Genomic DNA, 13,243 nt, shown 5'->3' on the forward strand with positions numbered 1-13,243 from the left:
TTTCATTGGACCAGTGCCTAGAGTGTCCTGAAGTAACCAAACAGAGGTTTTATGACTACCACATCACACACACATCAGAGATGCAAACAGTTCCACAATGTCAGTTGTCTGACCCAGATACCTTCCAGTTCATCACGAGATTAATTCTGCTACATGACTTTAGTATGTCCCCTCTCAGTGGAAAAGGCCTCAACTCAGACCTAGACATACCTGCAGAATTAGATCTGCGTGTAAAAGTCGAGAGCAGGTTACCAGAAAAAGTAATCTGGCCCATCTGGCCCATGACTCAATGTCTGCCTGTCTCTACAGGATGCTCCTAAGAGAACGAAGAGCAGTCACAGATTAGACAAACTGATCTAGCAAAATGGATCCAGCCTACAGGTCATTATCTAGACAGCAGTGAGAACTGCCCCAGAAACAGCATCTCAAAGAGTATGCAAAGAGTAGCCTATAAAATACAATGGAGTAAGAATACAAAAAAAATCACAATCACAGTTGGTTGAGCATATCAGAAGCACAAGTGAAATCCTAAGCACTTATCCAGAATAAAATATATTCACCTGACATACTTCAATTATTCTGCTAACTAGGACTTTGAAAGTATAACATTTCTCCTTTTCTTACATAGCAAACCTTGTTAAGTTTGAAAATCGGTTACTTCAAATATTTCTAATACAGTTTGCTAAAGCAGCCATTGTGACATAGCTATTACCCTTCTAATGGACAGGAAATTTGAGAGATGAGAAAGGATTAGGATTACATTTATATCTAATCTTTTACTTTTCTCCTTTATCCTGCATTCCCCACTTTAAAGTTAACTCTGCTCGGATCAACCTGCTGCACTTCAAATCCCTCAAACAAATCCCCTTCTGCAAAATTATAGTTCAAAATTAGCCCATCTAGGCCTTTTTACTGAGTTTTTTGTCTCCTCCACACTGTAATTATGAAATCAAAATACAACTGTGTGGCGGCTTGACCCTGGTTGAATGCCAGGTGCCCACCAAAGCCATTCTATCACTCCCCCTCCTCAGCTGGACAGGGGAGAGGAAATATAACAAAGGGCTTGTGGGTCGAGATAAGGACAGGAGAGATCACTCACCAGTTATCATCATGGGCAAAACATACTCAACTTGGGGAAAATAAACTGAATTTATTAGCGATCAACCAGAGTAGGGTAATGAGAAATAAACCCAAATCTCAGAACACCTTCTGCCCACCCTCTCTACCTACCCGCCCCAGCAGCGCAGGGGGACGGGCAATGAGGTTTACGGTCAGTTCATCACACGTTATTTCTGCCACTTCCTCCTCTCCAGGGGCAGGACTCATCACACTCTTCCCCTGCTCCAGCGTGGAGTCCCTCCCATGGGAGACAGTCCTCCATGAACTTCTCCAATGTGGGTCCTTCCCACAAGCTGCAGTTCTTCATGAACTGCTCCAGCATGGGTCCTTTCCACGGCGTGCAGTCCTTCAGGAGCACACTGCTCCAGCGTGGGTCCCCCACGGGGTCACAAGTCCTGCCAGAAAACTTGCTCCATGGGCTTCTCTCTCCACAGATCCGCAGGTCCTGCCAGGAGCCTGCTCCAGTGCAGGGTTCCCGCGGGGTCACAGCCTCCTTTGGGAACCCACCTGCTCTGGCGTGGGGTCCTCCCCAGGCTGCAGGTGGAGATCTGCTCCACCGTGGACCTCCCTGGGCTGCAGGGGGACAGCCTGCCTCACCATGGCCTTCCCCACCACGGGCTGCAGGGGAATCTTCACTCCGATGCCTGGAGCACCTCCTCCCCCTCCTTCTTCACTGACCTTGGGGTCTTGCAGGGCTGTTTTTCTTACATATTCTCACTCCTCTCGCTGGCTGCCGTTTCTGTTTATCCCAGCAACTTTTTTTCCTTCTTAAAAATGTTATCACAGAGGCGCTACCACTATCGCTGATGGGCTCGGCCTTGGCCGGCAGCGGGTCCGTCTTAGAGCCAGCTGGTATGGGCTCTCTCTCAAACACAGGGGAAGCTTCCAGCAGCTTCTTACAGAAGCCACCCCTGTAACCTCTCCCCACTACCAAAACCTTGCCACACAAAGCCAATACAAACCGATCTGCAATTTTTTAAATATTTATTTTAGCTCCACATATACAGAGAACAAATTTTGGGCTTAATAATTTTAAACCATTCCTATAATAAATGCATCTTACCTGTACAGGTGCAATCACTGCACAAGGGCCACCTTCAAATTGTTCTAATGCAGTTGATTCAGATTCACTAAAGACAAATCCTGTCAAATCAAAAAAGACTGTATTTAGTGAAATATGCAAACAAGCACATGTTTATGTATACGTCTTCCCTAACAGAAATGACATCTGATGTATTCACCTTTAAAGGTTAGATAAGTTTTCAGGACTTTTTTCCCCTGATAATGCAACAGAATGTGGTTAAACCATCTGAAGAAAAAAAGTCATGAATACAGGTGAAAGCACAGAAATGAATTCTTTATCTCAGCAATGAAATCATGACCACAAAGGGCCAACAGCTAAGGTTTAAATAAAAGGATTTTTAACAGTAAAACTGTCACTAGAGCACACACTGCTGCATACTTAAACAATAGTTTTTATTATGGTTTCTTTCTTATAAATAAATTAAAATTTGTTTGTAAGTGATAATACTTTGTCTTACATATGTAAAAAAAATAATAAATCTTTGGACCTTCACTGAACATGCATAACACATTTGTATTCCCTATGAAGGGCACAGTATGCCTCCCACTGATCTTATTTTTGGCCTATCCGTGCTTCCTGTTAAGACTGAAAAATGCTGAGTAACTAAAATATTCACTTGTAACACTGAAGCAAGCCTCTTAATGGTGTTTTGTCACAGAAGATACACTATCTTTACTGAGATGCAAGATCACCTATTTTCCCCCTCCATCTTTAATGCATTTGTATTTCAGAATTATCTTACAGTAACATAATAGAGCAAATACTGGAGCAATTACTGCAAAATTGTTTGTTGCCATCTTGCCCCTAAACTTGTCTTCAAGATATGGTGATTCATAGCTTGCATTTCTCATAGATAAATGCATATACATGGACAATTACCTTGATGAAGCTGACATATGGCAACTTACAATGAGTTATATTTTGCATTACTTTTTTAAGTGCTGATAAGATTTATGCTGGAGTGACTCTAGTTCAATGTCATCTAGAAACCATGCAACTGTAGTCAGCAACTAAACAGCAAGCACAAGCAAGTGGGGGCAGGGAGAAAGGGGATACACATGCATATTTTTGCAGTAGGGTCAGCCTCAGCAGAAAGAATATTCAATGCTTTTTTCCCCAAATTTCTCCTTTTCCCCATTCTGTGTCATTACACACTGCCATATCAAAAGCATCCCTAACCCCTGGATGTGAATTTGAACTGGTGAAATGCATCCCCGCAGTGCAGACTTCCCCACTACTGCATGACAGCTACACCATCCCAAGGGGCACAAGAAAGGACTACTGCATGTTCTGTAGGCCATATTTCATGACAGAAATTATAGTTGTTGAACAACAATGTGAAATTTTTTTTAAGATGGATCAATATAGCCATAGTTCTTAAAAAAATTGCATTTCCCGTGTATCTGAGAGAAGGCTGCAGGTTTTTTTTAAGTGAATATGCAAATGTGCATTACAAAGATGTATTTTATAACCAAAACCCAGATGCACATCAAGCCTATATACTTAGATCCAGCATCAGCTAATGTAACAATGAAGCTCTATTAATCCATACTTTAACCAAAGTTTGCATTAGCGTCATTTCACTCCCCTGTTAACATGCCCTTACAAGAAATATCACCAGTCCTTTAAACTTTCTGAATTAGTTTGTGCAGGCTTATCATATTAAAAGGTAAGTCTTCCTCTACTTTCAAGCATTACTGCATGCCAGCTAAACACACTGCAACAATACGTTTTTTTTAGTTGTTTTAATGGTTTAGCCACTGCAGAAAAACAACATACTTGGATGTGGTACTATTAAACCACAGTTAAGAAATCTTGAATTTTTTTCACATTCTTCAGGCTTCTTAGAGAAAGCATGAACTGTCTCAGCTTAACCCTGCCCTATTTTTCAAAATTGCTTCCTAAAAATAAAGAAAATCGAGTGTGATACACCGGACTGAATACAAATGTGAGATAGACAATGCAAAATTGGTATTACACAGAATTTGACAGAATACAATCACAGGAAAAAAACCCATATAATACCTAAAGGAACACTTCATTTCTTTTAACCTAAATGCTGCTTAATGCTTAATGAACATCAAGGTTCTAAAAGCTGCTAAACAAAAAAATGGGCTCCAGGGATTTTGGTCTCGCTCTCTTTTTAAAAACTTCTACAAAATCTGAAGTCAGCTTAGGTAAAATTTCAGAAACCAGCAGTTTCAAGTCCAGCTGGGTTCAAGTCTACCTCAGCCTGCAATTGCACCTACTTACCTTTTTTGCCCTCCATAATAATCACATCTTGGGCAATCTCTATAAACACCCATCAACCCCACGCTCTTCCTTATGATTCATATGAATGGCCTGGCCACCCTTTAAGCTACCAATGAAGACTAGCATCTCTGATACAGATTAATTTCTACTTACTCTCACTCTTAACTAGTCATATCTACCATACAGCTCTTTTCACTCAAGATAAAATTTCAAGAGCAAAACAGATGTAATGCAGCCAAAATAATCTTTTTTTTTTTTTTATTAATCTGCCCGCCTTTTACCCATGAGTATAATTATCATCATTTACCTATAAGAAACATAAAATAGTATCATTATCATTCATCTTCCGTGTCATTTATAAACCTATTAAATGCTCCATTGACCCCATTTTTTCAACATCACTACTACTCTAACCTTTCTGGGTGGGGAAGTAGATCTAGATTCCTATTGTAATCAGTGTATTGCCCAGTATTTTGAGTTATGGTGACTATGATATTCCCAAATCTGTCTTTATATCCTTTGTCCACTATTAATCACATAACACAAGTTTTATTCTCCTTATTTCCCCAAAACAGCATTTAGCAAGGCCCATGTTTCTTTTCTTACACCTAATTCTTATGTCTTCTATATAGTTTGCCAAAATGAACGTATGACTTAGTTACCTAACCTTGTCTTTCATCTAATACGCCATATCATGGTCCAAAGCACTACAAAAACCATTCATTCTTCTATTATGACCACCCCACTGCTTTCCTGCATCATTTTATTATTTGCCTATTTCTAAAAAATAGATTTTTTTGCATCCAAGACACTCTAGATATTAGTAACACTGTCATTTTACAAAGGATGCTGTACACCTCAGTGATTTCACTCTGTGCAAGAACCCATTACTGATGAATGAGAGACAAGGGGAATAGCTAAAGAGCATGCAACATTAACCAGAAAAAACCCTCTTGCTCTATCTCTGATCCAGTCTAGCTACGAAGATGCTGCACTATTCAATTTTCTGTCCTGTTCTCTGCTGAGCTGGCCTCTCACCATGGTTTTCTCTTTTGGGATACAAGAACTGTTTGACAGTAACACTAGAATAATCCATTATTACCCAAGTACAAGGTTTACAATATGTCTTAATGTTTCATCCTTTCTCTAGAGCTGGGTGTAGAATGATAAATACATTTTGCCTATGGCTTCGTGTTTTCAAAGTGTATTTTTATAGTAAAATGCAATTTCTGAAATTTTTGTGGCAAATTTTCTTGAGCACTCCTCAAGACCTTTTATTTTCTTTAAGCCTGTCAGCCTTATCCAGAGTAAAGAACGGACTCACTAGGATCATATCCTTTCTTAAAGTAAGGACAATGCCTTTTCAGATCAGCAGCAAAGAGTTTTAGAGTTCACTGATTATTTAGATAATTGTGTTACAGGCCATTTCAAATTCTTACTGCTCTATGTATATTCCAACTACATTAGCCACCATGCCCATTAGCCAGAAAATACAATCTTCTTAACAACTTAACTTATGTGTTCACACTCCATTTTCTTCCACACAGTGAATGGTATCTTCTATTCTCCTTCCAGTTTAACAGTGCTGAAAGGGCTGTTACTTACACATAAATGACACAGGTAGTCCCTCTGTAAAGGGAGGGACTTTAATATCTGTAGAGACAGTATCGCTACCCCGAAACCAACATGCCAGTCCAAGGGAGGAAAGAAGAAAAAAGTCTACCAGTATAAAATTGAGAGCAGAAATTCCTCCCTAGAAAAGGCTGTTAGGTAGCTCTTCTCAGCAGCGTGTCCCCACTGTTTTTCCAAAAGCTACTGTTGCCTCACATTTAATAGTAGTATGGCTTGTGTTAGCAAGAAAGACCACTTCCTACTGGCAGAATTAGCAATATCTACTTAAACTGAAGCAACATCTTCTACTTAAACAGAAGCTCTAAGTCGGTAGTCATCAGTACTTCTTTGTTTGAAAATCTCAGTAATTTTTCTGCTCAATGTGCAAATTCCTGGCAGCAGGTTTGGCTTCTAATTTCTGACTTAATTTTTACAGATGCCTTAAAAGTGGTCCACAGACCATGACTTTACTTTGCTAAGTGTGACTGGCATTGATAAAGCAGAAGCTTCAAAAGCAGTTCCACCAGAAGATTTGAAGAGGTAATACTTACGTCTATACCCTAACTGTGAATATTAAATGAAAAATGCTTTGCTTTCTTCCTGATTAACCGTTTGCACTGAGTAAGAAGGAACTCACAAGAGATGGAAAGCACACAAATGCAAATATTCTATAAATCATAGTCATCAAAACATAAAAAAAATTACATAGATACCAATGACTATTTCTCTCCCATCACCCAAATGAACTAAACTTTATTAAATTAAACTCAGAGGAACACTTTTCAAATTGCTACTTCTATTTAAGACTTTGAGGAGTCACAAGTGTATTCCTTTTGCTCAAAATGTATCTGCTGGTCTGGTAAAAATATTATTTCCTAGTAACCCTGCCTTGATCTTGGTCTAACAATATTACAGCTCCAATAACTTAGAAACAACACTATAGGATCTAGCTCCTCCACCAAGGATGTAATAAAAGGCAATCTGTTTAAATGTACTAGACCAGAAGAGTTCCAGGCATGTAAAAAAAGGAAACCCGGAACGAAAAGGGGAGAATGAAAAGTGAAGTTGTCAATCTAGTCACCCAGCTCTCAACCTGGAAGCTTGAAGATGATCCAGATAAAACAGACCTTTTTACATTGTACGTTATACAAATATACATGAACTGTAGTATTAATACCTTCATGCTATGCTTTTGAAGTTATTTCTTTTGAAAAGACTGTCCCATATCTTTCTTTCCGAAGACCAGTGAGAAAACAGCTTAGGTAATACTAAAAGGATGCTGTGCTCAAACCTGCCAGACATTCATAGTTGTGTAGACCTGATGCCCCATGTCATAGGGCTGATCAGAAAAGCAGCTTTATGAATGGAATTTGTCTTTGGATCAATGAAGAAAATCACTCCTAACATGGGTATGTTTCTTTAGGGTTCAGTCCTCCTCCTAACTCCTTCCCAAGTCATCATATCTATGCCAGGAAACACTGAAATGCAGATCAAGCCTTACACTACATTCCTCTGTATCCACTCTGAGGATTCTGGCAAAAGGGATTTACGAGGTTCAAACTACAAATCCTGCTGCAATCATAAAGAAAAAGATTTCTATAAAAAAAAAACAACAGAAAAAAACCCCACACCAACTGCAACAGCTTTGCAGCCATGCCTTTGTTAAGTCAGGAATCAAAACAATATATTTAAAGTTGCCAATGCAGCAGACTTGGGGAATTACTGTCACTAACTTCAAACAGCATATCCACATTAGCTAGGTCAGTTCTGTTAACTGCTGGCAGATTAGTCTGTCTTCAGTTTTGACCAAACAAATATGATGCTTAACAAGTTTGGTGCTGATGAGGATTCCCAGAACACTGCTATCTTAGTACTGAGAAACTGACTGGTTTGAGTTTTACTCAACACCCTCTCTACTTTTCTTTTCAAATGTAAATTATAGTTCTCGACTTCCACAGGGTTCAAGAAAGGATCAGACTATATTCATAAAGTATCTGAAATAAATACCAGTGTTGGCACTACACTCCAAAAAAAGGGAAAAAAACCCCAAACCATGAAAAAAACCCAACACCAAACTAGTTGTTTGATACTTTCTGCACATATGATGGGAAATAAGGGTTTATCTTTTAAACTTTGAGGTCTTTGGAAATCATAAAACTTGATTTTTATGTGGGTTTTTTGTTTGTTTTTTTTTTTAATCTTGATGAGTCAGTGTTGACAAGACTCCTTTGCAGTAGGTAAATGGTGTAGAACTTTTTCAACAAAATAGAAACTGAAAGTTGGGTAAATGTGTTATACTGTTACACAACATAAGGGTCTGAGACTGACTTTTTTGATTCCCAGCACAAGACCTCCAAACAATATACTAACTTACTGTCATGTGTTTTTACTATACAAAATTGATTATATTAAAGAGAATATAGAGAAGGGAACAGATATACTACACAGTACAGTTACAGGACTTTCCCTAAAGACAGATAGGAAATAACAGCTCATTCCCAGGAGCCACCAAGAACACGAGAGGCCTTTTCCATTAATCTTTCACATGTTCACAAGTGTGGGGCATTGTAACATACATTTCAATAGATTTTGAAACTGCTAAAATTTCATATACAATCAATCTTTAAAATGTCAGTTTGGGTAATCTAACATTACCGGGTAAAGAAATACTAAAGCTTTTTAACACCACTTCTTTTTTCTGCCTTCGCAAAAACCCTTGTACTGAAACAGCAACACTCTACAAAAAGAGATATTTTGGAAAGTAATTATATTTCAATAAAAATAATCAATTCACTAGGAAAAGTAATGGCTTTACTAGGCCAGCTTAAATTCTAGAATTTACAAGGAATTTGGCATTTTTTCCTCAAATATTTCTCACTGAATTATCTGAGCACAGATGAACCTAGGGAAAAATATACAAGAGTCTGGTAATGCTGTCCTGGTAGTCTCCCCTGGTAGTCACAGGGGAGAAGCTGTGCAGCTCCCAAATCAACATCACACATGCATCTACTGAAACTACGCAGATGACAAACTCACGTTAAAAAAAAAGAGCAAGGAACGGAGAACACGAAGAACATCCTTTTGTTTCAGCCAAATTTAACAAGACCTGAACACTTTAGAATTTATTTTTTTAAATCTATAAATTCCACTATCATTTGTGAATCTTCTCCAGGAATTAGGGGTGGTTTTATTATGACCTTCATAACCATAACTAGAATTCTTCAAAGCCCATAGTACATTATAGAGAAGGCTATTATTCCCTTCTTTCAGCCAGAAGAGGTACACAGACTGATCTCTTGCATATCCTTTTTATCGATAAGTCTCTGTACTACACTTTGCGATTGCAGCTGTGAAAGAATACCAGAAAGTCTCCATCACGAAGAAACTATGTGTAGGTTGTATAATTTAAATATGGAAAAAAACATCTTACAAATACCCCAAGTTCCACGGTTACACCTGCTTCAATCACCAAAGAACCAGTTTAAAAAAAAATAACCTGTGGGTCTCTGTCCCAAGCCTGTCCCCACTTTTTCTAAGTCTATTTGTGACTCCCACGTTCGTCACAAAAAAAAAAAAAAAAAAAAAAGGGGGGAAAAAAAAGGGCAACTTATGCTGACGTTTCCGCGAGCTATGTAAAATAATGGCAGGAGGTGCTGTTGAAATACATTTAAGAAATACGTTTCCTTCCCTACTCCTCTTTTCAGTCCCTTTGAAGATTTGTGGCAAAAGACGGCCAAGCTGCAAAAAAACGTTATTTAGCGAGTGAAAGTGCTGCATCATTTTTCCCGTGGGCCACACGCTGAGCTGCCGGCGATCCAGGAACACGAAGGCGAACGACCAGCGCTGTGCCCATCCGCAGGGGCACGGAACGGCCCCAGTCCCGGCCCCGGCCCCTCGGAGCGGCGCCTCCCTCCCCTCTCGGACCCACGGGCACGGACACGGACGGACAGGCGCCGCGGAGCCCCGCGGGGGCGGCGGGGAGAGCTGTGGGTGTGTCCCAGCAGGTGGGCCGAGAGCGGCGGGGCGGGCCGAGGACCGAGGACGGGCCCCCGGGGGAGCAGGCCGGGCGGGCTCCGCGGCGGGGGGAAGGAGCGGGCGGGGAGCGGGGCCGGGGCACGGCGCACGCAGGTACCTTGCGCCCAGCGGCAGAAGATGGTGTCGGCCAGCCCGCGGGGCCCGGCCTTCTTGCCCCACACCAGGTGGACAAGCTCCTGGCCCGCCTCGGACATGACGGGGCGGCGGCGGCCCTGGGGCCGGGCGGGCGAGGCGTCTCCCGGCGGCGGAGGCGGCTGAGGCAGCCGCTGCCCCTGCGCAGGGGAGGGGCCGGGCCGGGCCGGGCCGCGGCGGCCGGGCGGGAGAGAGGGCGGGGCTGGGCGGGGGGCTGGCGCGGGGGGCGGAGCCTCGCCGGGAGCCGCGCATGCTTGGCGGCTCCCCCCTCCCCCTTTTTTTTTCTTTTTTTTTTTTTTTTTTTTTTTTTTTTCTTTTCTTTTCCCGCTTCCCCAGCAGGCCTTGGTGCAGCAGGCCTTGGTGCTTCCGCGGGCGCCGGAAGCAGGGCGGTGGGAGGTCGGGTCGGGTCGGGCCGGGCCGGGCCGGTAGAGAGCGAGGAGTTCCGTGGCGGTTAGCAGCGAACCCAGGCGGCAGCCCGCACTGTCAGCCGCCCGGGTGTGAGGACGGTACCGTCAGCCAGCAGCTCAGCTGCCTTGGCCTTCTGGGGCTTGGCCCTGCCGCTGCCGGTTTTGGGTTCTGCTCGGTACGGGCTGGCCCGGGCGCTTTTTTAAACGCTGGGCGGAACGGAGTGAGTTTGGTGAGGAGATAGTGGCATCAGAGAAGGTGGCTTCTTAAGGCTTGACGTGAAGCAGACAGGAGTCGGTGTAAAGGCTCCTGATCTTGCGTGCGGGCTGGATGTACCAAGAGGTCTCAGGAATTCGTAACCACGCCAGTATAAGCGTTAAGAGAGCTTCCCTTACGTATTTGTTGTACAGTGTCTTGTGGAAGCCCTAACCTAACGTATGGGTAAAATGTAGTGCCTGCATAGATATGTGAAATATTTTTACTGTTTCAGAAACAGCTCTCTTACCTGGCAGTACCTGTATTTAGGCAATAGTTTGAAATGAAGAATGAAAGGTAGCTGTATGATTTTCTTGAACTATTTAGGAGCGGCGTTAGATGGACATCCCATGAACTTGAAAAGATTCAGATTTGGAAAATAATTTCTGTTTATCTAATTTAGTTACGATTTTCTTTCCAGTAGAGATGCTAGAAATAAAGACCGGGTATTTTTATAAAAGATAATTGCCATTTTTTTCCGAAAGATAATTGGCATTCGAATGGGAATTCTTCATGAAGGTTTTGTGATCAGTGTTGTGCAGAAGGTTAACATAGACTTTATTAAACAAAATACTTCAGAAGGGTGGTAACCATTTCCACGGACAAAACTGCATTAAGGATGTTCTCTTAGAGAAAAGTGTTTCAATCTAAAAGTTTTCTAGGTGAAACTGTATTGCGTATGCCACTTAGGATTCTTCATGAGGCGTACAGATGAAATTGAGCTGTGCGATTGTGTGCACCCACTTCATCACACGCTTACTGCTTTTATGGAGATTGAGCACATATTAAGACTGTTACATGTGGAATCTTTCTGATTAAGTATGAAAATAGCCAATATCGGGGTGTTTGTAAGCTTTCTGTCATGTCATACCACACAAATTGATCAGAAGATGGTGTGGTTGTATTTCTGATTTTTAAGCCTTTTCAAATATTTGCACAAATAAGCATTTTCTGAATAATTACTGACAAGCCATCAATTTCCTTCAGTACTGATTAAGAGAATGGATTCTGGATTTGCATAATGGACACTTTTTGATTTTTTAGCATAGAGAAAGAGTAACTCCAAACAAGTGGAAAGAATTTAATTAGAATTATAGGTATCATAACACAAAATCGTGTTCTGTACATACCATAATGTTAAAGGATTTTCAGATTGTGGGTTTCTCTAGGTTTGCTTTATTAACAGCTCAGGGTTGGGCCACCGCCACAGTGAATGGCAAAAGATAACTCAAAAACGCCTTCTCTATATATATGATTTTCCAAAACAATATGCAACTGATAATTTGTCAAAAGAAGTTCTAGGTGTTCTTGGCATGAACTCTCAGTTCTCTATTCTCCAGTGGTGTCAAAAGCCCAATACGTTTTCCTGTCTCAACTGATGCTTATTGTCTTGTTCCAGTTCTTCTGAAGTTAGTGGTCGTAGGCAGAAGGTCTCCGCTCACCACAGTCACTTATCTTCTTACACATCAAAGATCACCTTTGAATTTCTGAAAATCACTCAGGTTATTCTATTAATTCATCTTACTCTGAAGTTAATCACTTACTCTTAGGTCTAAGATGTACGATCCTTCTTCTGTTGATTCAGCTTGACTGGGTTTTAAGCCAGACATGGTAAAGGCTACACACGGGACAAATAAGCAGCTTATGCATATTGTTTTATAAGCACCTGCATTCATTAATCACATCTAAAGCAATCTCTAATCATTAGTTATATGTCTGATATGAATAGTCTTAGAAACAATGAGGCTTAAGGCCTAGTTGCCCTTACACATAATAAAGGCCATCATGTTGTTAGTTCTTGTGTGTTTTGAATCAATTGTGCACTAAAATGCAAATTTTCTTGTTGTACTTTGAGTTTAATACTCAGTATAGCACACTTGAAATTGTAAACATCCCATAAGCAGGAGAAAAATATCGAAGTAAATATATTTTAAAGTGTATTTCAGAGAAGTATATATACCAAAATGGTGTGACGGTGCAAGCATAAGTCAGCTAGCTCAACAAAGTTCAGACTATCCATTGACAGGAAGGCTTTATGAGGAGGAAGAAAGAAATGCAAGTTTTAGCCCATCTCTTAAAGCTGCTGGGCTTGTTCTGAGAAAGCAAACTTACGTTGTCATGGATGCTTGGGGTGCAATCCAAAAAACAATTCGGTGCAGAAGTGGAGAATTGAGGGGAGAATCCACTGTAAAACAAGGATGCTGAATCTACAAGTGGACAATGGCCACTGCTGTATGGGATGTCACCACCCAGAGGCACCAAAAGGCTAGAAAATCTCCTCCTCCACTTCCCTCTCTGGTGAATTGTATCATCATTTGGACATTGTCGAAAGGAAGTTAATTAGAATGA

General features: G+C 41.2%; 1 protein-coding gene across 3 annotated transcripts in view; it reads right to left on the bottom strand.

Annotated features, from left to right (window-relative positions):
- MINDY3 (MINDY lysine 48 deubiquitinase 3) overlaps positions 1-10,407 on the bottom strand; it is a 59,918-nt gene extending 49,511 nt beyond the window's left edge. For 2 of the 3 annotated variants that reach the window (XM_049798496.1, XM_049798494.1), the window contains exons 1-2: positions 10,200-10,407; positions 2,183-2,262 (exon numbers count right to left, since the gene is read on the bottom strand). In XM_049798496.1, coding sequence (XP_049654453.1) covers positions 2,183-2,262; positions 10,200-10,296 — 177 coding nt within the window. In that variant the 5' untranslated portion in view covers positions 10,297-10,407. Of the gene's footprint in view, positions 1-210; positions 317-2,182; positions 2,263-10,199 lie in introns of those variants that run through there. The other variant, XM_049798497.1, reaches the window with a different exon arrangement.
- Positions 10,408-13,243: the final 2,836 nt, after the last annotated feature.

This window comes from Accipiter gentilis, chromosome 4 (assembly GCF_929443795.1).
Source record: "Accipiter gentilis chromosome 4, bAccGen1.1, whole genome shotgun sequence".
Taxonomy (NCBI): Eukaryota; Metazoa; Chordata; class Aves; order Accipitriformes; family Accipitridae; genus Astur; species Astur gentilis.